This window comes from Pongo abelii, chromosome 15, assembly GCF_028885655.2.
Source record: "Pongo abelii isolate AG06213 chromosome 15, NHGRI_mPonAbe1-v2.0_pri, whole genome shotgun sequence".
Lineage (NCBI taxonomy): Eukaryota > Metazoa > Chordata > Mammalia > Primates > Hominidae > Pongo > Pongo abelii.
In genome coordinates, this window is record NC_072000.2 from 24,098,878 (window position 1) to 24,124,952 (window position 26,075).

At 43.2% G+C, this 26,075-nt stretch overlaps 2 protein-coding genes and 3 non-coding genes across 9 annotated transcripts; all 5 read left to right on the top strand.

Moving 5' to 3' along the window:
* Positions 1-6,783: 6,783 nt before the first annotated feature.
* Positions 6,784-6,856, top strand: TRNAT-UGU (transfer RNA threonine (anticodon UGU)). The gene has a single exon. It is a non-coding gene; the product is annotated as a tRNA-Thr (tRNA).
* A 1,518-nt stretch (positions 6,857-8,374) lies between these two features.
* On the top strand, positions 8,375-8,463 carry TRNAY-GUA (transfer RNA tyrosine (anticodon GUA)). Its single transcript is given in 2 exon segments — positions 8,375-8,411; positions 8,428-8,463. It is a non-coding gene; the product is annotated as a tRNA-Tyr (tRNA).
* A 614-nt stretch (positions 8,464-9,077) lies between these two features.
* Positions 9,078-9,149, top strand: TRNAP-UGG (transfer RNA proline (anticodon UGG)). The gene has a single exon. It is a non-coding gene; the product is annotated as a tRNA-Pro (tRNA).
* A 445-nt stretch (positions 9,150-9,594) lies between these two features.
* Positions 9,595-19,225, top strand: ANG (angiogenin). Of its 2 annotated transcripts, none has more exons than XM_063715442.1 (2): positions 9,595-9,755; positions 18,586-19,225. In XM_063715442.1, exon 2 carries the CDS (start codon positions 18,604-18,606, stop codon positions 19,045-19,047), a length of 444 nt encoding a protein of 147 aa, XP_063571512.1. In that variant the 5' UTR covers positions 9,595-9,755; positions 18,586-18,603; the 3' UTR covers positions 19,048-19,225. The 2 variants fall into 2 exon arrangements, with proteins under 2 accessions (XP_063571512.1, XP_063571511.1); XM_063715441.1 differs by having other exon boundaries at positions 9,715-9,817.
* Positions 9,636-25,620, top strand: RNASE4 (ribonuclease A family member 4). 4 transcript variants are annotated; one of them, XM_063715292.1, is made up of 2 exons: positions 9,636-9,755; positions 24,372-25,620. In XM_063715292.1, exon 2 carries the CDS (start codon positions 24,389-24,391, stop codon positions 24,830-24,832), a length of 444 nt encoding a protein of 147 aa, XP_063571362.1. In that variant the 5' UTR covers positions 9,636-9,755; positions 24,372-24,388; the 3' UTR covers positions 24,833-25,620.
* The last annotated feature ends 455 nt before the right edge of the window (positions 25,621-26,075 follow it).

Here is a 26,075-nt window from a genome sequence, read left to right on the forward strand (position 1 = left end):
CTAGCCTCTGAATTTTCGGGGAGGCTGATTTGAGTAATAACAAAACTCCAGTCTTCCATTTAGTTGGCTCTGCATTTACTAAACTCTTCATTGCAATAACACTGTCTCAGTAAATCAGCTTTTCTGGGCAAGGGCAAGATGAACCCATTAGGCAATTATGCTGGTGCTGGGAGCAGCATCTCTCTCCCATCTTTTCTATAAGCTCTGTCACAAAGAAGCTAATACTTTTAGAATATGTACCTCAAGTTAGCCTCTGAGGGTTGAAAATGAATGATTTTTAAGCCAAACTAATTTTAAGCACCCACAACCGACTGAATGGACTCCTGGGATTAAAGGTGTGAGCCATGCCCAGCCTCAGCTGGATAATTTTTTAAAAACATTTTTTGTAGAAATGGAGCTTTGCTATGTTGGCCAGGCTTGGCATATATTATTTTATAAATTGTATATACATACGTATAATTGTATGTACTAGTAATGAACTATCAGAAATTGACATTTTAAAAAGCAATACAATTTACAACAGAGTAATTAAATATAAAATACTTCGGAATAAAATATGTCCAAGACTTGTACACTGAAAAAAAATGCTAAGAGAAATGAAAGGAAACCTAAATACATCAAGAGACATTTCATATTTGTGCATGAACAGACTCAATATTGTTAAGATATTAGTTATCCCTAAATTTATTTATAGATTTAATCTAATTACAAGAAAAATCCCAACAGGGTTTTTTTTTTAAAGAAATTGACATGCTAATTCCAAAATTCATATGCAAATTCAAAGACAGCATGCCCAAAACATCTTTGGAAGAAGCAAAGTTGGAAGACTCACTCTGCCTGACTTATTTATATTTTATTGTATTTATTATAAAACTGCTATAATTAAGACAGGGTCATACTGGCATTAAGAAATTTAAAACAATAGATCTATAGAGCAGGAGTACAGAGATAAAACCACATACATATTGTTAATTGACTGTTGGCAAAGCTTCAAGGGCAATTCAGTGGAGAAAGGTAGTTTTCTCAACAAACTTTAGAAAAATCGCAACAACAAATTTTTTTTTTTTGAGACGGAGTCTCACTCTGTTGCCCAGGCTGGAGTGCAGTGGTGTAATCTTGGTTCACTGCAACTTCCCCCTCCTGGGTTCAAGCGATTCTCCTGCCTCAGCCTCCCAAGTAGCTGGGACTACAGTTGCGCGCCACCATGCCCGGCTAATTAAAAAGATTCTTGATCCCTACATTGCTCTACATATAAAAATGAACCTCAAGTAGATCATAGACCTACCAATAAAACCCACAACTTTAAAATTTTTATAATAAAATCTTTGTCAACTTGTGTTGGGGAAAGTTTTCTTAGATACAACACTGAAAGTATGACTCACAAAAGAAAAACACAATTAAATTAACTGCATCAAAATTAAGAAACTTCTGCCTTGGTAAAGACACTGTAAGAGACAAGCTACACACTGGGAGATAATCATCTCCAGAGATGGCTTTGCCTCCTAGGGGACATTTGGCAGTGTCTAGAGACTTTTTTGATGTCACAGCTGGGTAGGGAGGGCATATTACTACTGACATCCAGTGAGTAAAGGCCAGGGGTGCCACTAAGCATCCTACAATACGCAGGGCAGCCCTCTACAGTAGGGGTGACTACAGTAAAGAGCCACATGGATAAACTTATCACTTGCCTACTTAAGGCACCGGCCAATCAGGTTCCATCGCCACCTGCTAACATGAGCTGTTGCCTCCTTCCCAAAGCCTGGAGGTAGGGACAATGCCTGGATTCAAACTTGGATATGATAGACGCCAAATCCTGCCCAGTGCACCTCCTGGGTACCAAAGGTATCACATGGGGTAGGAAGGGCACTGCACTCAAAGGCCAGAAAGTAAGGTTGCTCCTTAAAGAGCTCAAATTCTGACTTCAAACTCATATTTGGACTCTTTGTGGTCCAGGTGGTCTTCTGTGGTTGGCTCAAGCCTGAGCATTGAATCTTCTGAAATATCACCTCCCTGAGCCGGTGACCAGTTGCCTCCCTTGGTGATTTGTGTCCTGCTTAACTCATCTTTTTTACTGTCCTAGTGACAGAACTAGAGGGACAGATACTGAAGGAGAAATGGTGGGTGAGGGAAGGGGTTGTAGCAGGAGATCACAGGCAGGTGAAGAAACCAGAGACAACATCCTGTAGGAAACGCAGGGTGTTCCCAGAGGCAGTCAGTAGCAGGGATGTAGGGATATTTTACATTCTGTGTGTAACTGCTCAGATTTCTTCAGGTTAACACTTAGGAGCAAATGAAACAAAAGCTCACTTCACTCCCTGCTCCCCTCTACTCCCTGCTCTACCTTATCCTTCCCTTTCACAGAACACATACTGCACTTTCAAAGTTATTTCAAGATTCCAGCTCAAATGTCATTTATTTGGCAAGGTCTTACCAGCTCCCTTTCAAACAGAAGTTGGGAATACATCTTTTAGTGGTCTGGGTGTTTGATTGTTAAGAGCTCCCTGTGGGTAGACTGTGAGTTATTCATTCAGCAGCTCCATTCCCCCAGCCCAGTGCTAGGCAGTGAGAAAAATTACATGTTGGGTTTGACATTAGGTCAACCCTCTAGTGAAGACACACTGAATAATTACTACTGATGTAGGAACAAAAGACCCTTGCAGCAGTGGGATTTAAACCCACGTCCCCAAAGAGACTGGAGCCTCAATTCAGTGCCTTAGACCATTCAACCACACTAACAAACTGCTAAGACTAATTGGCCACACCACCAAACCATCTTGTCCTTTTCCAGCGATGTCTTCTGGAAAGGATGATATAATAGAAAGAGCAGGCTACTATTCCAGCTGTCACCGCTCTTTCATTTTGTGCTTTGGCATTCTCCCCCCTTAAGCTTTCTCTGGAGTACTGTTTTCTCTGCTTCTCAGTCCGTGTGGTGGACTATGATTGATGTTATAGCTCCCACAACTGCCATTTCCTTTCTAGTATTGGCAGGCTAATTAATTTAGACCAATCCTTTTTGAAATAAAAATTATTAAAAATATTGCATAAGATTTTTACCAAATCTCAGCTGGGTGCAGTAGCTCACGCCTGTAATCCCAGCACGTTGGGAAGCCGAGGCAGGAGGACTACTTGAGTCCAGTTCAAGACTAGACTGGGCGACATGGTGAAATCCCATCTCTAAACAGAAATAAATAAAATAAATAAATACTTTTTTTTGTGGGGGGGATGGAGTCTCGCTCTGTCACCCAGGGTATCTTCAGATACCCCGTCTCTACTAAAAATACAAAAATCAGCCGGATGTAGTGGCATGCACTTGTAATCCCAGCTACTCGGGAGGCTGAGGCGGGAGAATTGCTTGAATCTGGGAGGTGGAGGTTGCAGTGAGCCGAGATTGCACCACTGCACTTCAGCCTGGGCAACAGAGCGAGACTGTATCTCAAAAACAAACAAACAAACAAACAAAAAAAAACCAAAAAAAACCCAGTCATTTGTTAATTCCTGAAATGCTGGGCTATATAATTTTGGTAGCCTGTTTGAGTGGGAGAAACAAGAGGATCAGACATCAAGACACAGCACCCACCAGAGGTAGGAAGACTACTAAGACACCCTCCCAATATTAAGTTGGAACTCCAAAGAGCTATTCCCCTAAGGTAAGGGCAAACAAGAAGTACACCTATATCTGTTCTCCTACTTCTAGTAATTGTTCTGGAGCTCAGCAGAAAAAAATTGAGCTTAGCAAAGGAAAATAGAAAGTGTGAGGAGTTTTTCTGAGAAGCTGGGACCACAGGTCAGCATTCTGATTTGCACCTTGGGTTTACATATCTTGGAGGTCCAGAGAATGCCTGGCCATTAACTTTGTTTAGGATCCTCTTGGGCTGATAGAGTGCCAAGTGCCTGGGAGAAAAAAAAGTAATATATATATTTTTAAAGGAAGATAACATTCATCTTGTCCTCAAAAACTCACTGCATGTAATTTTGCAAAGACATTGAGCAGTACACATTCAAAGATGATCAAGTTTTACAAGAAAACAAAACAACATGAATTGACAAAACAACAGCCTAAAATTCAGATATTAGGATTATCAGTTACATATATTAAAACAACTATAATTACTGTGCTTAAGGAAATAAGAGACAAGCTGGAAAATATCTGCAAAAAACAGGAAATAAAAAAATTTGGCCTAGTAGTTTTGAAAAACAATCAACTAGAACTTCTAGAATGGGAAATTACATTTTAACCAAAACAAATGACTTAATGGGCATATCTAACAGCTGATTAAACAGAGCTATAGAGAGAATTACTGATTAGTATTAAAGGTAAGAAAATGTTATCCAGAATGCAACATAGAGAAAAAGACCAAATACATACATACATACATATATATATGTATATATATGTATATGGAAGAGAGGTTAAAATAAATGGAAGACAAGGTAGGAAGCTCTAATAGATGTTTAATTTCAGTTCCAAAAAGAGAAAAAAAAATAGAGTAAAAGCAATATAGGAGGCTGGCTGGTCTGAGTGCAGTGGTGTTTACAACTAATTGATCACAAGCAGTTACAGGTCTCTTTGTTCCTTCTCCACTCCCACTGCTTCACTTGACTAGCCTAAAAAAAATAAAAATATCTATATAAAAAATATAGGAGAAGATAATGGCTACTATTAGTTAAAATGTATCTCCCCTAAATTTATATGTTGAAGCCCTAATCCCTAGTATCCCAGAATGTAACTGTATTTGGAGATAGGGCGTTTAAAGAGGTGATTAAGTTAAAATGAGGCCATTAGGGTGGGCCCTAATCCAACCTGGTGTCCCTATAAGGGGAGTAAATTTAGACACAAAGAGAGGCGCTAAGGGTGTGGACCCACAGAGGGACAGCCATGTGAGGCGGCAGCAAGAGGCCAGCCATCTCTAAGTGAAGGAGAGAGCCCTCAGAAGGAACAAAACCTGCCAACACTTTGGTCTTGGATTTTTGACCTCCAGGACTGTGAGAAAAATGAATTTCAGTTGTTTAAGTCACCCAGTCTGTGGTATTTTATTATGGAAGCCCTAGCAAACTAACACAATGACTGAGAGTTTTCCAGAACTAAAGAAAAACAGCAGTATATGGATTTAAGAAAACCCATACCCAAAAACTTGACACTGATACCATATTTGGAAAAACATGGGTTTTCCCTATGGTGTCCTGTACTCCTGTTTTATGTTTCTAAATGGAAAGCTTCCTGGGCGATGCATCTGATTGGTGGAGCCCAGGTCACATGCCAATTCTCAGCTGCAAGCTGGGAAAGCAAGTGTTCTAGGACAGACTTACTTATAATATGTGAAATATCCACATGTAAGGAGAATTTTTAAAAGATGTTGGGCACACACTAACATAACATATGCCTATAACAGGGCTATTCAAAACTTAGGTTCTAGTCTCGGCTGTTTTCTCTGTATTCTTTTCCTTCAAGAGTGCATAACTCGTAGTCTCTAACTCAACGGATGACTTATGTAATTTGATTAATTCATTTATCAATTCATGAAACTCTAGACACAAAAGTATTCTGGCTATCATACAATTCCCATGAACTGCTCCACCTTCACTTCGTATTCAGTTTACCTAAATCCTAGCATCACCCCTCTGCCCTCTCCAGATACCCTGAAGAGGTAGGCTTCGTTTTTTCTGCAAGTATTATCTTGCCTCTTCAAGACACCTTTGAGAGTCCCCTCTCTTTCCTCTTGATTTCACTTCATATGTAGGTTCAGCAGAATCGCCCCTCCCTGTAACACTCTCACTCATCCCCTCCTTTCCAGTCCCATAACGATTACCCTTTTGCAGCTTTATGTTTGAGCATCTGCACCATGGCTAGTCACTGGTGTTTCTGACTCTGGTTGCTCGTCCCTTCAATTAATTCCGCAAACTCATCAATGTTTGGTGAATTTCTATTTTCTTCTACTAATCTTCTCACCTGCTGCCCCAGCCGGTGTTCCCTTGAATGTCTCAGTCTTTCTCTTGGACTTTGCTCGTAATTTTATTCTACCAGGGACCACCCTGCTCCCATTTTTGTCTAAGTCTTCACCTCCCTTCATAGTGCAGCTCAGGCCAATGCCCTCTTGAAGACACCCCCGGATGGTTCACTTTGTAGATGTGTGGACCTTGGCATGGCCAACGCCCCTTCACACCTGGCACAGCTACTTTTCATTGTTTTCCTTCATGAAAACTAAAGTTCTTTTGTTCCACAAGACTGTGACTGTGACTTCAGGATAAAGATCATATCTGGATCCCTAATTCTTAGTGCAGAGCCTAGCACAGAACTGGAATGCCGTGTTTGTTGAATGAAGGAATGAATTAAACTGCAAATTAACGGATGCCTGCTCTGGCACTGAGACTCGCAGCTGTGAGAAAGGTATCTGGAGGCAGACAGTTGCTGGTACGAACTCCTGAGTCAAGCAGGAAACAAAATGCGGATGTCAGCAGTTTCAAGTGAGACCTGTGGTGAGCTCCTTCCTCTGCCGGTTTTCCGTTCTTAATTTTCAGTCTGAAGTGAGGGAGTGGAGAATCTTTCTGTGTTAGACTGTCGCGTTGGGCAGATTTCTCCAATCTTAGGATAGTAGTGGTCCCTGTCACTGGCCTTCACTTTGCACCATCTCCAGCAAGAACACTGAGTCTGTGAACTGAATTCTAGTGGTTGGGAAATGGATTGAAACGACATCCAGGTTTTAACTTAGTTTCTATGCTCAGAAGTTAGCAGAAGCCCTGCAAATCTTTTCCTTTTCTGTGAAAGAAAAGCGAGCTTCTCCGTGAGGCCCTATAGCTCAGGGGTTAGAGCACTGGTCTTGTAAACCAGGGGTCGCGAGTTCAAATCTCGCTGGGGCCTTCCGGAATTAATTTCTTGATACAAGTTTTTAAAAAAAACTCTCCTCCTAGTCTTTCTGAACTAAGTCTCAGAAAATGTGGCGAATTATAGCTTCTTTCCCCAGTTCAGAGCTTCCAAACACCAGCTCAGCAGAACGTTTCCTTTAGGTTCCAGTAGTAATGCTGCTTTAGCTCCTGGAATGCGGCGGAATCCATTCATTACACAAGCGGTGGAAATCGCCGTCAGCCTCTGCCGATGCCCTGGCTTGCGGACTGGCAACGAGAGCCCTGCTGGCTGCCGGGCGGGAAATGGGGACAGCTAGGTGAGACAATAGCCCTTTAAGCTATTCTCAAGCCCCGGGTCTGGGCATATTTGGAGTACAGATCAAGGTTCTCCTTCTGAAACGCGAAGAGCCAGCGATGGCCGCTCCGGCCAGGAGTCCAGAAAATAGATGCTCACTGTGCGTGCGGCAAGGTTTCATGTGCCAGTGGGGTTTTGGGAAATTAAGGGCCCGACTTTAGGGGCGAGACTTGGGTCACTAGATTTGATTTTGACGCAGAGAAATGTGGCCTTCCTTTTGAATGAGCTAAAAATATTTTCTCCGAAAGCGAATTCACACAGAAACATTGGGTTTGCCCAGATGTCCTCTATTTCGGGGGTTCCCAACCCTTGGGCCGCGCACCGGCCCATGGCCTGTTAGGAACCCGGCTGTACAGCAGGAGGTGAACTCCGGGCTAGCTACCAGTACCGCCTGAGCTCCGCCTCCTGTGAGATCAGAGGTGGCATTACAATCTCACAGGAGCGCGAACCCTCTTGGGAACTGCGCATGCCAGGGATCTAAACTGCACTCCTTATGAGAATCTAAGTGATGCCTGATGATCTAAGGTGGAAGAGTTTCATCCCGAAACCATCCCCCAACTCCTCCCCGCCGCCCCCACGGTCCGTGGAAAAACTGTCTTCCACGAAACCGGTCCCTGGTGCCAAAAATGTTGGGGACCACTGCTCCATTCTACACCCTCTCCCTCCCGTGTCTGTGGACGCGTAAGCGGAAGAGCCGAGATTGGGAGGGAAGCGCAGGAAGTGAGGACACCGGGGAGCCCAGGCCTAAGCCTGGAGGCCCGCCCTCTCCGGCGTTCACAGTTGCGCAGTCAGAATTGTGGGCGTCCCACCGCCTCAGCCCCCAGTTCTCCGACGCCCGGGTGCCGGTCCCCACCTTAAACACAAACACACGCATCCATGCTCGCGAGGCCCCTGGGTCCGCGCCCAGTGAGGCCAACAGCCCTCGGGCGCCCAGAGGATGTGCAGCCTCGGTATGCCCGGGTTCCAGGGGCGCCTGCTCTACTTGGGAGCCCCTCAGTGAGGCAGGGGAATACAGCTTTAGAAAGGTTGTCCTCAGAACCTCGGACGCAGGACTGTCTTACAAGCTGGCTTTGCGACTCTGCAGTAATCACTTTCCGGATATAAAGAACTTTCTTTCTTTCCTGTCTCTGGTTAAGGATATCTTGAATAGAGGTTTTTAGGAACTTCTTTTCCGGGCTCCCTTCGATAGCTCAGCTGGTAGAGCGGAGGACTGTAGTACTTAATGTGGTGTCATCCTTAGGTCGCTGGTTCGATTCCGGCTCGAAGGAGAAGCTGCTGTTTTGGGGTTTACAGTTGTTCTTCGTTTGTGCAAAAAATCTCTGTATCTTGACGTGATGAAATCTGTTTGTGTCTCTTACCCTTGTCCGAAGGAAACAGCTTAGCCACGAGTTGAGCTGCGTTAATCACGTCTTGAAAAGTTGGGGGAAGGCACTATTGTCTTGCCGAAGTGTGTTATATTTTGGCTTCTACGTTAAGTCCAAAGGCCGGCAGATATATACGTATCGCGTGTCTGTCCTGGGGCTCAGTACCCTACGGCCTTGCAACCGAGCTCAGCTCTGGCCCTCGATCTCTATTTCAGCCCCCTCCAAGTTCCCTCCAGGCCTTAGCGGGCTTCAATCGCTCCCCGGGCTCAGTGAGACACAAGCATGTGATTTAAGTCTAAAAAGCTGCCTTCCTTCACCCCATCCTGCGTCTGGATCGAGGAGAATAAGCCAGAGAATAAGCCACACTTGAAACTTGGTAAAGATGGAAGGAATAACTAAATAAGGCCAAAGGGAAATGTCACAACGGAGGAAAAAAACAAAACAAAACAAAAAAACCTTCAGAACAGCAGGCGGAAAAGAGACATTCAGAGTGATAGCAAGAAACCTGTCAACACAGTGGCTCGTTGGTCTAGGGGTATGATTCTCGCTTTGGGTGCGAGAGGTCCCGGGTTCAAATCCCGGACGAGCCCTCAAAATTACCGTTTTTCCACCCCCTTTTGGCAACCAGTGAAAAAAGTTTCCGTTAAATTTGAAATACAAACTGTCTCGCGTTGGGCTGTCCTGCCAAAGAAAGCAGCACCGAATAAGTATGTGGCAGATGGGGCTGTCGACTAGTGTCAAGACTAAGCTTCAAGGCTTCCTGGACGCTCAGCCAGGGGTAGTTTCGGAAGGGCCGCCTGGCAATTGGGAGCAGAAGCCAGTTTCCCGCCATCTGCTCTCCATGGAGGCAGTGCCCTAGCGGCTGCTTCCCGTTGGGTTCCAGCTGAGGAAGGAGCGCAGATCCCAGGCTCGTTCTTTGCCTGGGCTGCCCCTGCGGCCCCTGGGGCGGGTGCCGCTGCGGCGCCAGCTCCAAGGGCGGCTCCAGGCGGAAGGGGCCTCCTAGGAGAAGCGGGGCGCGGTCCCAACTACGCAGAGGCTCGCACGCAGATCCTCCACACCTCACTACGCCCGTCTCCGACCGTGTACACACACTCACGCAAGCACGCCAACCCCACCTAGATGCAAAGCAGGATTCAAAAGAACATCTTTGCGTTTTCTACCGGCTCCCCATCATCGTACTAGGGAGGAAGAAGCAGGTGAGAAACAAAACTTCTTTCCATTGTCCTGCCCGTTTCTGCGGACTTGTTCTGAGGCCGAGGTAGGTTCACATTCCCTCTCCTCCTCCTCTCTGGTAGCTTCATCAGGGGCATTTAGGCCGGGGAGTCCTTTCCTAGTAGAGGCAGCTTGGGACTCCTTGGGGAGGCGTTTGCGGGACTGGGCTGGAGAGGGAGGAACGGGGAGGGAGGTGAAAGTCTAGTATTTGTATGAGTTAACGACTTTACATTCCCACTCAGGTTTTTACTTTGCGCAGCTGGGCAGCGATGCCAGCTTCTATTGATTAATAGGCTTGGAGGCGGACCACAGAATCGCCGAACCTAAGGGAAGCCCTAGGAGGCCTGCACTTGCCCACAACTAAGAAAGCTTTGCTAGTTATTCAGGTTAATCACCAGATTTTTGAAGCAGGCCTTAGTTTTTGCAAGCGTAACTAACATTTGGGGATCGGTGTTTTCTGTTTACTCTCCTCTGCCTCCTCACCCTTAACCCACCCTCAGCCAGTGTTGTGCAATTCTTAGAGACACTTGCCAACAGCCTCTTCTCTAAGCCTTCCTACTGGAAGGTTGGGATCCTCCGTTTTCTCGCTCTGAGACAGCACGTCAAATGCTAATAGCAGCACATAAGTAAAGCGCAACATCTTTATTAAAACAATTTCAGCACCACTCAGGGGGCTAGGGAAATCTCAAATGAGCCAAGACCCTCCCTCGTGACAGTAAGAATCTTATAATCAAGTCATAATGTAATCAATAGAAACCCAAGTGACATAATTATCTGCAGCACAGGACCACCTTCCCAGAAGCAGCCTCAGGTATTCAAGACTTACTTAACCACAGAGCCACTAACAAGTTTTGCAAGAGGATAGGTTTATTACATACGCTTCAATTCAAGCAATTCTTTTACTGATGACAAGCAGAGTAAAATAATTTTTCAATTTATGGTAATAGTCAATGTAGGTTTCCTTCGAACAGCAACTTTCAGTGGCCCCTTTAAAGTTAGCTTTGATTGTCTAGAAAGTACTAGTATGGAATATAAAAGTTGTGTGGGCCCGGCACGGTGGCTCATGCCTGTAATCCCAGCACTTTGGGAGGCCGAGGGGGGTGGATCAGGAGATCAGGAGTTGGAGACCACCCTGGCCAAGATGGTGAAACCTCGTCTCTACTAAAAAATCAAAAATTAGCCAGGCGCGGTGGTGAGCGCCTGTAATCCCAGCTACTCGGGAGGCTGAGACAGGAGAATCGCTTGAACCTGGGAGGCGGAGGTTACAGTGAGCAGAGATTGCATCACTGCACTCTAGCCTGGGTGACAGAGCAAGACTCCGTCTCAAGAAAAAAAAAAAAAAATTGTGTGGTGCATTGGAAAGCTTCTAGTCCCGCAAATAACATGAGTTCCTTGGGCAATACATGTCTCTTTCTCTGTTCCTCAGTTGCCTCTTCTTTAATATGAGGGGTGGACAAAGTCTCAGAGGGCCCTTCCACTCTTGTTCTATGACTGCGTGGAGTGGTACGATGTTAGTAACAGGACATAAGGCACTCTAGTAATGTGGAGATGAACTATCATTTGGCAGAGAGGATGGAAAAAATCATTCCAGGAAAAGAGGAATGGCTTTAGCTATTGTTGAAAACAGGTAATCAGGTTATAAGCAGGCAAGAGTAAGAGGTTTGTCAAGTTATTGTTGGAAGCATTTGTCACTGTGACTCAAATTAAAGTAGCTGGATAAAAAAGTGGACCAATGAAGGTCAGTGAAACCTTTCTTTAGGAGTTTTTATTGAATCTGTATTTAAGCAGATTCTCTGTAACTCTCTGTAAACAGTTATTCCCGGAAGAATGCCATGAAATACTTGGGAAAGAGGGAACGGGAACAAAGAGTGAGTGGGCACAAAGCCCAGAGTTGGTTGAAAAGCAAATGTTTAATTTTTGTCTTTGTTTGGAAATACAGGGCATGTCAGCAGGACTTTGTCCCCACTGTCCTTCAATCAGTAGTAGTGTTGCCTCTTCCTGGAGATGTGGTTCTTCTTGCCACGTGGGCTTTTCCTTCTTTACCTGTTACTTCTGTTATTGAATAAGTTCATGCTTATAGACCTAAAGTGTTAGAATAATAAAGAAATTTAGAAATTATTTAGTCCATTCTTCCCATCATCTAATTTTATAATTAGTCCTAAGACAGAATGACACATATATACTCTGTATGAAGAAGGAAAGTGCTCCAACACTAGAGTCCTTGGAAACAGGACCCATGCATCCCGTGTCTGTGTGCAGGGACATTATTGGCTTGAGGGAGAGAGAGAAAAAAATCTCCAGGAAAGGGGAATGACTTTCAAGTTAAAGCTGTCTGAACATTTAAAAAATACATGAGGTTTTTTGCAATTGGCAATTCCTTCATTTGTATTAAAATTACTGACAAAGATGTGATGTTCCTTAATCACAGAATATAATTCCTTGTTGTATTTTAAACACAAATGACTAAGTGCTTAGACGCATTCTAATGAAACAGTAATTTTTCCCCCAAACCCTACTTTTTGTCTCAACAAAACTTCCTCGTGCCAAGTTTAAAAGAAAAACAAAAAACTGTCTTTTTGCATTGTGGGCAGATTGTGAATCCTCCAAAGGTTGTCCAGTGAAGGCTCAGAGGCAGAGAAGGGACCTAACTATATTCAGAGGCTGCTGGTTGCCCCACCCCAGCACTACTGCAGAACTCTAAAATCAGAGGCTGCTCTGTTTGTGTGAGTCAGTGCTTGAATTGGTGCTTCAGGCCATGGGGCTGTGTGTGTGCAGGCGCATATGGGTTGTATGTTGTGGCAGGGTACCGCTTTTCGGGACTCAGAGGTGGTGTTGCTTGAGCTAAGCCTGGAAAGACAGGTCAGTTTTCTCCTTGTTTATGAAGGGTTCAAAGTCTGACTCCACCATTCATCTGCTGTTTGTTCTTGGAGTTTCCTTATGAGCAGAGCATATTTACATAATGCCTACCTCACACAGTCCTGGTGTTGGTTGAATGTAGTCATGTATGTGAGAGCTTCACAAAATGAAAGATTGCATTGAATATTATAATTATTGTGATTTCAAGTGCATTAAACTAGCAGGCAGCCTGTCTTTTCTTGACACCTTCTCAAGTGCAGCTAGACTGAATACTTGCAGGTAGGTGGGTGACAACAGAGGATTGAGGATTTTTAAAAAGATAACACTGTCCTAGATCCAACACCACTGTGGGCAAATGCTGGGGATCTGTGAAACAGTTGGTACCCTGCTGCTGTCTGATAGTGGAAACTATGAGATCTATAAAGTGATCCTGGTGACCTTTGGCCCACTGTTTTTACGCAAGCAGTGGATCTACAGCCGTGCTTTGATGATGGAGATAAGCAATTTTGCAACTACATTACAAGGATCAGAAGATTGAATGTTCAGGGTTAGTCTCTTGTGGATAGGTAAAGATGGAAGAAGGAAAAACCCAGAAAACATGGCAAGCCTACTTCTGGGGATTAGAAGCTGAGAGGTTGAGTGTAGGGGGAGGGGCAGTGTACTAATAGCTGTCACACAACCTTCTCTAGAAGTGCTTTCCTGGCTGTATGAAATCGATGGAATAACATGCTTAGCATCTGTTCATGAAACCAAATGATGTGATACGATAAATAGAATGTGATATGATAGATGATAAATAGTACAGTGGAAAAGCTGTTTGTGTGAGTCAGTGCTTGAATCGGTGCTTCAAGCCATGGGGCTGTGTGTGTGCAGGTGCATATGGATTGTATGTTGTGGCAGGGCACCGCTTTTCAGGACTCAGAGGTGGTGTTGCTTGAGCTAAGCCTGGAAAGACAGGTCAGTTTTCTCCTTGTTTATGAAGGGTTCAAAGTCTGACTCCACCATTCATCTGCTGTTTGTTCTTGGAGTTTCCTTATGAGCAGAGTATATTGACATAATATGTAAATTATGTAAATAATTTACTGGAAGACCATATCTTACTCTGTGACATCTTCCAAGGCAGTTCTTGGAGTTGGCCCAGGGAGATCAGAGATGCTGTCTTATGGATTCAGACTATTATGTGTGAATAGTGAAATCTCAGTCCTGCCATGGACAAGAGTAAGCACCACAGACAGCAGAAAGAGGCAACTTTTGGACAGAAGGCCATGTTTCTCAAACTTTGTCTTCCAGAACAAATCTCTAATCCATTCAGGTGGGTTAATATCTAACCCAATCATGCCCAGTGAAAAGGTGAATGACCCTCCTCGTTTGTTCAAGAGCAGTGTCCTTGGTTTTCATGTCCCTGCCAGGACTGGGGGTCCTTAGCTCTATTCTCTCCACCTCCTTATTAGGAACACTGTATAATCAGAACCTGGAGAGGCCTCCAGGTTCACACAACTGGAACCCATCTCCAGGAACAAACAGCTGGAACCCATCTCCCGTTGAAGGGAAGCTGCCAGATTTTTGTAAGATTCTTCTTCCTGGGTAATCTATTGTTCTATTTGTTTTATATATTATTTCTAGCCATCCATCCATTTTAATGAAACCATTTTCCTCCCTTTAAAGCCTCCAGGCTCAAGCTCATGAATTAAAAAGAAAATGGATCAGATTCTAAAGTTTAAAATGAAAACAGGTTTCCTTTGGGATGGCCTATATGTGGATAAAGAGAAATTAGTGAGATCAGGAGCAAGTGGAAGTTTAGGAGGGATTTCTAAATTGTGATAAAATCCCCAAAGGCCTGGGGGAGCCATTTGCTGAAGGGCATTGGGAGTCCTCCCCCGTCGTCCACCCCTGTTACAGGCATTACACGTGGCTTAACAAGGAAAGAAACAGAAAGTATGTTTTTAGCATTGTTTTCTTCTAACCTTCCCTGCCAATTTCTTATCTTAGAAAGGTTTTGGATGCTTTTTGAAAACAAAGTGGAACACATCTCAAGATCAAAAGAAGGCTCACTGGCAGGTTGAAGGGAAGAAGGAAGGAAAAGCGATAAAGGGATGAATATGCCTTGGGTGTTAGGCTCTCACTTTGGGGTATTTTGCCCTAGGATATATAAAAGTGTGAAGCCACGTTGATGAAAATGGTAACTATAGTTACTCATCATAAACTGTCAAGTTAACTCCCTGCTGTGTAAAATTTGATGAATCTTTTGAATACTGAACATTGCCTGTGGGGAGAGGGAGAGAATATTAATTCTTGTGAAAACTAACAGATTCATTTGATACAGAAGATAAAGTTACTCTAAAGAACAGTTGGGGCCAGGTGTGGTGGCTCACACCTGTAATCCCCGCACTTTGGGAAGCCGAGGTAGGCGGATCACCTGAGGTCAGGAGTTTGAGACCAGCCTGGCCGACATGGCGAAACCCCATCTCTACCAAATACACAAAATTAGCCAAGCATGGTGGTGGCTGCCTGTAATCCCAGCTACTTGGGAGGCTGAGGCAGGATAATTGCCTGAACCTGGGAGGTGGAGGTTGCAGTGAGCCGAGAGAGCACCACTGCGATCTAGCCTGGATGATAGAACAAGACTCTGTCTCAAAAAAAAAAAAAAGAAAGAAAGAAAGAAAAGAAGAAAAGAACAGAGAACAGCTGGGACTAATTCCACTGACAAAAAGCTGACAGAAAGTTACATGTTTGGGTACAGAAGGATATATCTATAGGACTTTTGCCACCAGATGTGAGGCTTTGCACCCTTGGCTTAGGCAGATTCACTTTTACACCACAAATAATCTGTCTCTTATTGGTTTTCTCCCAATTCCATTTTACCTTGCTTTTTGAGAAACTGAGTTGAATATATTGAGAAAGTTTTGAGTGAGGGAGCAGATGTTAGATATTGGTGGTTTTGGTGTACGCTTGCTGAGATTTGGTTCCTGGATGTCTTAGGGAATCAAGATTACAGGCCCCCAACTAAACTTATACAAAATTTGTCTCTGTAACTGAGGGTCACTGGACCTTTGCTATTGAAACTAGCAAAGCCTCTATTATGTTTAATAAGAACCATGAAACTTCAGATTTTTAGAGCTAGCAACTCTTTTATTTTCTTGATGAACAAACCTAGGCCTGGAGAGAAAAATGAAGTCAATTATTTAAAAAATATTAAGGGTTATAATAAGGCAAGCATGTTGATTCAAGGTGAATAATATGAGTTCTGTGGAATATACACCAGTAAGAAACACTAACAAATAAATAGTTCATTGTTCATCCAGGATCACGTGGGTAATGGCATGTTTGGAAATGGCACCCGTGAAACCTGACAACAGGTCGGTCTTTATTTTGTGATATCCTTATGGGTAGATCCTGAACTTTGTGGCTTTTACTTTGGCACTTATATCTAGTGAGGTGTCCTTGGTCTTAATATCTAATGCAGAGCGAGTTTGGACAGAGATTCTAAATAGGCTCACCAGCTCATACTCTCTTCTGTGAACAGCAATATCCCCACAAGTTATACGGCATTGGCAGCTCCTGCAAGTACGATCTTTCCTAGAGAAGACATTAGTAACATTCTTATCCACCACTGCCACCTAACGACTCTTTTAGGTACTAGCAGCTCTAGTTCCGTTTCCTGATTTTTGAATTCTGGGATTCTGGCACCAGGCAGAAGGATGTTGACTATGTAAGGGAGACCTTTGACATTAGAAGTCAGTATTTGTTCATTACAGAGCAAGAGACTTAATTTATTACAAATCAATAAAACTTTAATAAGATCTTCCAAAAAACTAGAAACAGGAAACATACCCAGGAGACTGAAAAGCATGATGTAAATGTGAAGAACGTGGCAATTGGGTGGCTTGGCAGCCCAGCAGCTATACTGCAGCAGCTGCATGAGTGAATACTTGTTACTCCTTTAGGGCTGGCTCTCCATTCTGCAATCATATACCTCTTTCTTGATAAACTCCCAAGAACACACTTTCAGCATGGAATTTCAGACTTTTAGAGATAGCAACTCTCTCAAGTGTGGATAAATGTCAGTGCAGACAAATTTGATGCACTGCTGAAGAATACCAAATAATATGCTAAGGAATTTTTTCATTCCACAATAATGGAGTAAATAGCAGCTGGAAATGTTTGCATTAAGTTCATAGATTATAATTTGTAATGGAATCAACACCAAATGCAAATTAGAAAGAGAGCCCACTTTGTTCACCCAGTCACATGTCTTCCCATGTAACCGTAGAACATTGGGGTCCTGTGTTTTTCTAGATCCACAGTCTTGCTCTCAGAACAGGCTAGCCACACCACAGGCCTAGTGCTAGGACCCATGGCCTTTTTTTAAGCTCAGACTCCCTTCTGTGAATAGCAATAACCCCACAACTTGTACAACATTGGTGCTTCCTGCAACGGCTACAGAACTATTTGATACGAAGATGTTCATTGACTTACACACAAGAGAAGCACAAAATAAAAAATTAATAATTAATTTAATGTCTATGAAAATGTACCATTTATTTTTACATTGGGGTCATAAGAATTGTATTACACTTAAGAATGTAATACAATTTGAAGATCAGATTTTTATCCCTTTGTGAGAATTTCTCAGTGTGTGTGATGACTACCAAGAAATCATAGCCAGTCATAAATTCAATGAGTTACTCATAAACGAACAAGAACCATCTACTTCTTGGGGAGGTAGGTCTGCTTCCCTTCAACTCAGGATACAACTGCTTTCAATGGCTTTCTTCACATTAGCTGACTAATTAGCTAGAAGCCTGTCGTAAACAATTTTATGGTTGACTCCTTCCCTGGGCTCAGGGTTCCCTAAAACAGAGGTCCCCAAATCCTGGTCTGTGGCCTGTCCGCCTGAGCTCTGCCTCCTGCCAGATCAGCAGGCAGCATTAGATTCTCATAGGAGCTAGACGCCTATTGTGAACTGCGCATGTGCGGGATCCAGATTGTGCACTCTTTATGAGAATCTAACTAATGCTTGATGATCTATCTGAGCCAGAACAATTTCATCCTGAAACCATCCCCCACCCATCCATGGAAATACTGTCTTCCACAAAAATGACCCCTGGTGCCAAAAATGTTAGAGACCACTCCCCTAAAACTCTCTTCTTAGCTCTCAGCTCCCGTATTATATCTCAACTCAGTACATTGAAGCCCACATCTTTTCCCCATGGATGCCTCATTTCCTATTAGGGAGGCATTTTTTTTGTTTTTTGGTTTTGGTTTTTGTTTTTTTTTGAGATGGAGTCTCGCTCTGTCGCCAAGGCTGGAGTGCAGTGGCGCGATCTCGGCTCACTGCAAGCTCCGCCTCCCGGGTTCACGCCATTCTCCTGCCTCAGCCTCCAGAGTAGCTGGGACTACAGGCGCCCGCCACCACTCCTGGCTAATTTTTTGTATTTTTAGTAGAGACGGGGTTTCACCGTGTTAGCCAGGATGGTCTTGATCTCCTGACCGCATGATCCGCCCGCCTTGGCCTCCCAAAGTGATGGGATTACAGGCGTGAGCCACCGCGCCCGGCCGTCATTTGGTATGTCTTAAGGTGCCTCAGGACCTAGCACAGTCCCTGGTACCCAGTAGGGACCTATGTAATGTTCGTTATTCAATTAATAAATTCATGAATTAAAGAGTGAGAGTGGATTTTGTAATGTTATGACTGATAGAGAAATACTCAGTGATTCTAAGGGATGGGGAAGAATGATTGGAGCTAGAGGTTGTGCTCAGGAAACTATTAAATAGACGTTCCGCAGGAATGGATTGTCGAAGTGTGAGGTTAATGAGGAAGGGAAAATAGAAGATAAAATTTGGTGGTGGAAAAGATCTGGTTCATGATGCCGTGTCAGAGAGCAAAGCTCCTGTCCTTTTAGCCTAATTTGGTGATGCTGTTCTTGCTTCTACCACACCTCCTTTTGCCCTTGGCAGGAGCCTGTGTTGGAAGAGATGGTGATGGGCCTGGGCGTTTTGTTGTTGGTCTTCATGCTGGGTCTGGGTCTGACCCCACCAACCCTGGCTCAGGATAACTCCAGGTACACAGACTTCCTGGCCCAGCACTATGATCCCAAACCACAGGGCCGGGATGACAGATACTGTGAAAGCATCATGAGGAGACGGGGCCTGACCTCACCCTGCAAAGGCATCAACACATTTATTCATGGCAGCAAGCGCAGCATCAAGGCCATCTGTGAAAACAAGAATGGAAACCCTCACAGAGAAAACCTAAAAATAAGCAAGTCTTCTTTCCAGGTCACCACTTGCAAGCTACATGGAGGGTCCCCCTGGCCTCCATGCCACTACCGAGCCACAGCAGATTTCAGAAACATTGTTGTTGCTTGTGAAAATGGCTTACCTGTCCACTTGGATCAGTCAATTTTCCGTCGTCTGTAACCAGCGGGCCACTGGTCAAGTGCTGGCTCTGCTGTCCTTGCCTTCCATTTCCCCTCTGTACCCAGAACAGTGGTGGCAACATTCATTGCCAAGGGCCCAAAGAAAGAGCTACCTGGACCTTTTGTTTTCTGTTTGACAACACGTTTAATAAATAAAAATGTCTTGATATCAGTAAGAATCAGAGTCTTCTCACTGATTCTGGGCATATTGATCTTTCCCCCATTTTCTCTACTTGGTTGCTCCCTGAGAGAACCGCATAGAATAGAAATGCCTTTTTCTTTTCTTTTCTTTTCTTTTTTTTTTTTGAGATGGAGTCTCATTCTGTCACCCAGGCTTAAGTGCAATGGCACAATCTCGGCTCACCGCAACCTCTGCCTCCTGGGTTCAAGTGATTCTCCTGCCTCAGCCTCCCAAATAGCTGAGATTACAGGCATGCACCACTACACCTGGCTAATTTTTGTGTTTTTAGTAGAGACAGGGTTTCACCATTTTGGCCAGGTTGGTCTTGAACTCCTGACCTCAGGAGATCTGCCCACCTTGGCCTCCCAAAGTGCTGGGATTACAGGCATGAGCCACTGAGCCGGGCCACTTTTTCTTTTCAGTCAGTTTTTACAAGTCATTAGGGAGGTAGACTTTACCTCTCTGTGAAGAAAAGTATGGTATGTTGATCTACAGAGAGAGATGGAAAAATTCCAGGGCTCATAGCTACTAAGCAGAATTTCCAAGAGAGGCAAATTGTTTTTTCTGTCAAATAATATTACTTCTACAAATATGAGACCTTGGGGAGGAGTTTCCAAGGACCAAGTACCAACATACCAACAGATTATTATAGTTTCTCTCACTCTGTTACACATACACACACACACACACACACACACACATATACACATATGTAATCCAGCATGAATACCAAAATTCATTCAGGGTAGCCACCTTTTGTCTTAAGCGAGAGATAATTTTGATGTTTGAATGGAATGCTCCCAGGATATTCTCTTGTCATGGTTATTTTATATAAAATTCAAAAACCAATTACATTATTTCCTCTGTAATCTTTTACTTTATCAACTAATGTCTGGCAAGTGTGATGTTTTGGGGAAGTTATAGAAAGATTCCGGCCAGGCACTGTGGCTCACGCCTGTAATCCCAGCACTTTGGGAAGCCAAGGCAGGCAGATCACGAGGTCAAGAGATCAAGACCATCCTGGACAACATTGTGAAACCTTGTCTCTACTAAAAATGTGAAAATTAGCTGGGCATGGTGGCACACACCTATAGTCCCAACTACTCGGGAGGCTGAGGCAGGAGAATCGCTTGAACCCGGGACGCGGAGGTTGCAGTGAGCCGAGATCACGCCACTGCACTCCAGCCTGGGCGACAGAGCGAGACTCCATCTCAAAAAAAAAAAAAAGAAAGAAAATAAAAAAAAGAAAGATTCCCAGTTTATCCCAGTTTATCCCTTATTCTTCCTCAATTCTCAAGATTTGTTTTTAAGTTAACATAACTTAGGTTAACACACTCTTTGTAAAATACACTGTTCAATCTACAGACTCAGTGGTTAGCTTCCTGTTACCTAATTTCTGTTAACAGGTACTTGGATATTTTATTTAGAAAGTGGTTGCCAATAAATTAGTTATAAATCACCAGTTTCACTGCCTTGTGAACACATAATTATTGTGGTCCCAGTATTCCCTATGGTGGCTTCTCCTGCTCCTGGTATTGCCCTGAAATGGGCCAAAAGCCCTGGCTCCCCACTACTCAGGTTATAGAACATTGTCCAGGTACCACCTAGGAGAGCCCAGCCTCACTGGAAGTATCAAATTTAGGAATGGGTTTGAGAAGTAGGTTGCTGGTATGTGCTTAGCACAAGAATCTCTCTTCCTTGGGTTAGTCTATTTCAAAACTGAAAACACTGTCATTCCTTAAGAAAATAGGAAAAAGTATTCCAAACCTCTGTTACTAGAAAATTTGCCATATTACCAAATCTCAAAAACCTCTCAGGAAATGAGAAAGTCCCAGTTTCTGGTAAACTATCTGGGCCCTTTTCTCAAGTTCTCCAACCAGTGCTATTTCCTTGAGGTGAGGCAAAGTTACTCAGGATCATTGCTGCCACTCAAGGCCTTGATAGGGCAAGTCAAAGGCAGGGACCATTATTATATTGATCACATCATAAGCTGTGAAAACTCACATCTTCTCCAAACATCTGCTTGGAGCATTATCGTTGCATAGTTTGCTCTGGTGTTAAGGGAAATGGCTGTTTCATAGGAAATCACATGGCAGTGGGATGGGGGTGTTTCCTGACCTGCTGATGGTACTGGCAGCTGAGCAAGCATTCCTAGTCCTTTTTGGTCTGGGCCTCTTGTTCTATCACAACCACAAGCTGTTTAAAATAAAATGTCAAGTCACAGGCAGGTCATTTTATCCTGAGTGAATCATTTGAAGAATTGAAGTCCTGGTCAGCTGTGATTGTTGGCTTTGCAAGGAAAAAGAAGGAACACTCCAAAATGCTAAGTCCTTTGAAGAATAGTGACATGCAAGGAAGAAAATTCCATGCAATTTGGAGAAGAAAAATTTTTCTAGGAATCTAGTAGCTGAGATATTTTATAGTTTAAAAACAGACTTCCAATATCTTGAGAATAGTTAGCTCTACGAAATAAAGAGGAGTCAATAATATATGCAACTCTGTAGTCATTCGTTATTTTATCCAGATTGACAGAAGCAGAGGAAACCAAGAAAAATGGAAGTGGTTAAAAAAAAATAAAAATGCATTTACTGAGCATTTACCATGTGCTAGGCCTTGTTATAGGCACTTAGATTGATTTTCTTTTCATAACATCCCTAAGAGGTAGGTATTATATGCTCATTTTGCTTATGAGGAAATCTGCTGAGAGAGATTAAGTAATTTTCTCATGGTCACTCAGTCTTTTAGACCGCAGTGTCAAAAGAAGTTCTTACTGTGAGTCAGGGTGGTGCAATGGAGAAAGCGTTTGGCGAAAATCCTGACCCAAAAATACGTGTTGGGATGATGTGGAGATCATTCAATTTTCTCTCGTAGCTACAGTTTTGAGATGCACCCATTGGTATCCACACTGGCCTGCTGTCCTCAAATATTTCTCTATGTCTTGTTTACTTGAGTAGTGTAGAAAAGGTGACGTCCTGGGTCTGCTCTCGCATGCATAGGTGAGGTTTTCTCTGTAGCCACTTATCTTGCTAAACCATATTTTTGGTCCCAAAGAATCAGGATGAGAGAAAGTAGATAAAACCATGGAAACTTGAGGTGTCACCGGAAAAGCAAACCATAGTTTATTGATCTACTGAAGCTATAATCCAAGTACTAAGTATACCTTCAGAAGTTGTATGCACTGTTCTTGGGACAAAAAGGAAATCAAACATCTGCCCTTCCTCCCACAACCTCTTTACTTCCCTCTCCTCCTAACACTGTATCTCACGTCTACAGCTGCAGGCACGCAGATATGACATACAGCTTTACATCTTTACGTGCAAAGGCAAAAGGTGGCTATGGATATAGGAGGTGGCATTTAAAAGAACAATATCTATGTTTGATACTGCTTTCATTATCAATAATGAAAAGGTAGCCTTTCAGCAGAACAAAGTAAGGTACAGGTCGTTTGGAAGCCATTTCAGTCATTCACACAGTGTGATCCACCATTATGAAGCAGAATTTGAAATCAAAAGACAATAGTACCCATATACATCAAACTAGGAGTTCAACTGGGGTCAGTCCTTGGACTGCACATACAGAGTTGGGCAGCCTGACTCTCAAAACATTGCCCTTGCTGATTTGGGTTGCTCACTTCCTATTGAATCAGGGATGATTTTTCTTTGCTGTAGTGAATCAGCCCTGCTGCACTGCAAGAGTCAAGCCGATTCACAATTCACATCAATTCCAGGAGTGACGGCCAGATGGCAGCATCTGGCTAGTCAGTTGGTGAGTGAGTCCACCTCCAATCTTGATTAAACTCTGCTGCTGGGAAGTAGCAATTCTGAGCATAAATGTCTTTGATATCCTGAATATTTGGGGCGTGGAAAGAGCACAGGGTGTTGACTAAGATAGGCCTGGATTCCTTTCTTTAATCCGTCAACGAAAGCAATGAATGTTCTGAAACTACATGGCAATGCTTTTTTTGTTGCTGCTCTGGCTTTTTTTTTAATGCTATAAAATATATGCTTATTTTTCACTGCCAAGAGGTGACAGCACAATGATGCTGCAACGAGAGAAGACAGACAGCTACCAACAACTATTGACAAGACAGGAGGAACATCACGAATAGATGCAAGACAAAGCAATGTATCTCCACGGCCTAGATTTTTTAGGTTATGCATAGAAACAGCAAGGAGAAGAAGACACAATCCAAGTTTTCTTTTGAGGATGTTGTACTGTTTATTTTTTAAACATTTCTTAGCTTTTCTTATTAGTCAATTTCATAAGCCTGGGAAACACCTCTACTCTATCCATTTAATTGCATTTGTTCATTAGCTTACTCATTTCACTTATTAGTTCATTCAAACAGTAGCTATTATCAACTGTCTTCTAAGAACCGTATCTGGGTACTCTGGTTTTGCTTTTTTTTTTTTAAATAGAATTAAAAGGATTTCCAAAAGGACCTGATTTTACATTAGAATTAGAATAATATATTTTAGATTAATGTATAACATATATTATTCTAGAATTAGAATAGATTTTAAATCACATTAGAATAATAGCCACATGACAAAAAAGAAAAGAAAAATAATAAAATTAATGACAAAGAATAAGAATAGTCATATGAGAGGAAAGGCAAAGCCTAAATATTCCTCTGTCCTCTTCCTCCACCTAGATTCCCAGATGTAAGGTATTAAAAGTAGTTTGTAAACTTTCTTTGACGTATCCTGAGTCTATCCAAACTGTCGGGAATTGGAGCCTCCCGGGAACCAAACACTCCCCAAAGATCATACACCTAGGGAATTCCCCCAAGAGACACACAACTGCAGTTTCATATAGGTTCACCTTTTCTCTCTTTTTATACTCTGAGCACACAAGCCTGGCAGCCACGCAGTCAGTCCTTGTCCTGTGTCGTTGTACTGGCTACAGCAACTTCTCTCTGTAAATGAGAAAGGTCTTGCTTTCAGAAAAGATCATGTTTGCAAACTACTCACTCTTGAGGAAGCAAGGGTGGGAAAAGTAGCAGAGATGAGTGGGGAGATGGTGCATATAAGAAGGAGGAAAGAGGAGACTACGGAGTCAGGATGCCAGCTTGCTATTCTCAACACCTTTTTCCAGTGCCCAGTTCTTACCTTATTTCTCCTGCCCCTTGCTTTCTTTTCTAGGCACCTCTAAGGTACTGATGGCTCTGCAGAGGACCCATTCATTGCTTCTGCTTTTGCTGCTCACCCTGCTGGGGCTGGGGCTGGTCCAGCCCTCCTATGGCCAGGATGGCATGTACCAGCGATTCCTGCGGCAACACGTGCACCCTGAGGAGACAGGTGGCAATGATCGCTACTGCAACTTGATGATGCAAAGACGGAAGATGACTTTGTATCACTGCAAGCGCTTCAACACCTTCATCCATGAAGATATCTGGAACATTCGTAGTATCTGCAGCACCACCAATATCCAGTGCAAGAACGGCAAGACGAACTGCCACGAGGGTGTTGTGAAAGTCACAGACTGCCGGGACACAGGAAGTTCCAGGGCACCCAACTGCAGATATCGGGCCATGGCGAGCACTAGACGTGTTGTCATTGCCTGTGAGGGGAACCCACAGGTGCCTGTGCACTTTGACGGTTAGATGCCACCGTGTAGGGATTATCGCGAGTGGTTGACCTTACACTTACTCCTTAAATAGCAGTGAGTAATGCATTTGAGCTGTCCCAGGCTCTGTCTCCTCAGCTCATTTCTTACTCTTTTTCTGTATATAACTCATTCTATTAAATACATTGCATCAAAGAGAAATGGAGACATAAACCTATAATGAATGAGGCTGGGCTTTTCTGTAATAAGCTTCCTTTTATAATACTGGTCAGCTTAGCTCTCTCAGATCCTGTCCTGTGGAATTTAGTTATTATGTGTATTTATGTAGTATTTCAAACATTTCAAAATGCTTTCATCTATGTTTATCACATTTTAATACCACAGCACTTATAATGATGTCATTACATATAGAAGCTCAAAGTTAAGGGATTTGCTGAAGACTATAAAGTTAATGGAAGAATTGAGATAAAAATCCAGTGTAGCTGGCCACTTATCCAGGGCTTTTCCTACTTCATCACAAGGAATGTTTTGAAAGTGCCTGCTTTTTTTATCCTTAAAATTCATCTGTCGGGGGAGGCATTAAAAATTTGGAAATGTATGCTAGCAAAATGTGAGCTCTGTATTTTATGGCATTCTTATGTTTGGGTTGAATAAGATTAAGAAAATGATACTGGGAATTTTCTTTTTCCTGAACCTTTGAATCACCATAGTAAGTCAAAGTATTAAAAAAGGTACTAGATCATTAAGACTTATGTGCTCTTACTGATTGAAAGATTTTTTATGTTTTCCTTGTAATAAAGGACTTAAACCAAAGGTACCTGAGAATACTGTCCTATGGTATTATTTCTTTTTCTCCGATTTTTAAATTCTTCTCCGGTTTCATGCATGCACCTTAATAACCTCATAAACTCTGGTCAAAGCCCATCAGATCCATGACCACAACACGGAAGATTTGTCTCATTTACTCCACAGAGAATGATTCCTCTCAAAGACAATTCTCACAGCTCTTCCTTCTCCCTTAGAATATTTAGAAGCAAATTAGGGAGCTGTTAGGCCTCTGAGCCCAAGCCTGCACGTATACATCCAGATGGCCTGAAGCAACTGAAGAACAACAAAAGAAGTGAAAATAGCCAGTTCCTGCCTTAACTGATGACATTCCACCACTGTGATTTGTTCCTGCCCCACCTTAACTGATCAATTAGCCTTGTGACATTCCTTCTCTTGGACAGTGAGACTCAGGAGCTCCCCACCAGAGCACCTTGTGACCTCCGCCCCTGCCC

Coding starts and splice junctions, on each gene's coding strand:
- ANG (XM_063715442.1), top strand. CDS start 18,604: ATGGTGATGGGCCTGGGCGTTTTGTTGTTGGTCTTCATGCTGGGTCTG.
- RNASE4 (XM_063715292.1), top strand. CDS start 24,389: ATGGCTCTGCAGAGGACCCATTCATTGCTTCTGCTTTTGCTGCTCACC.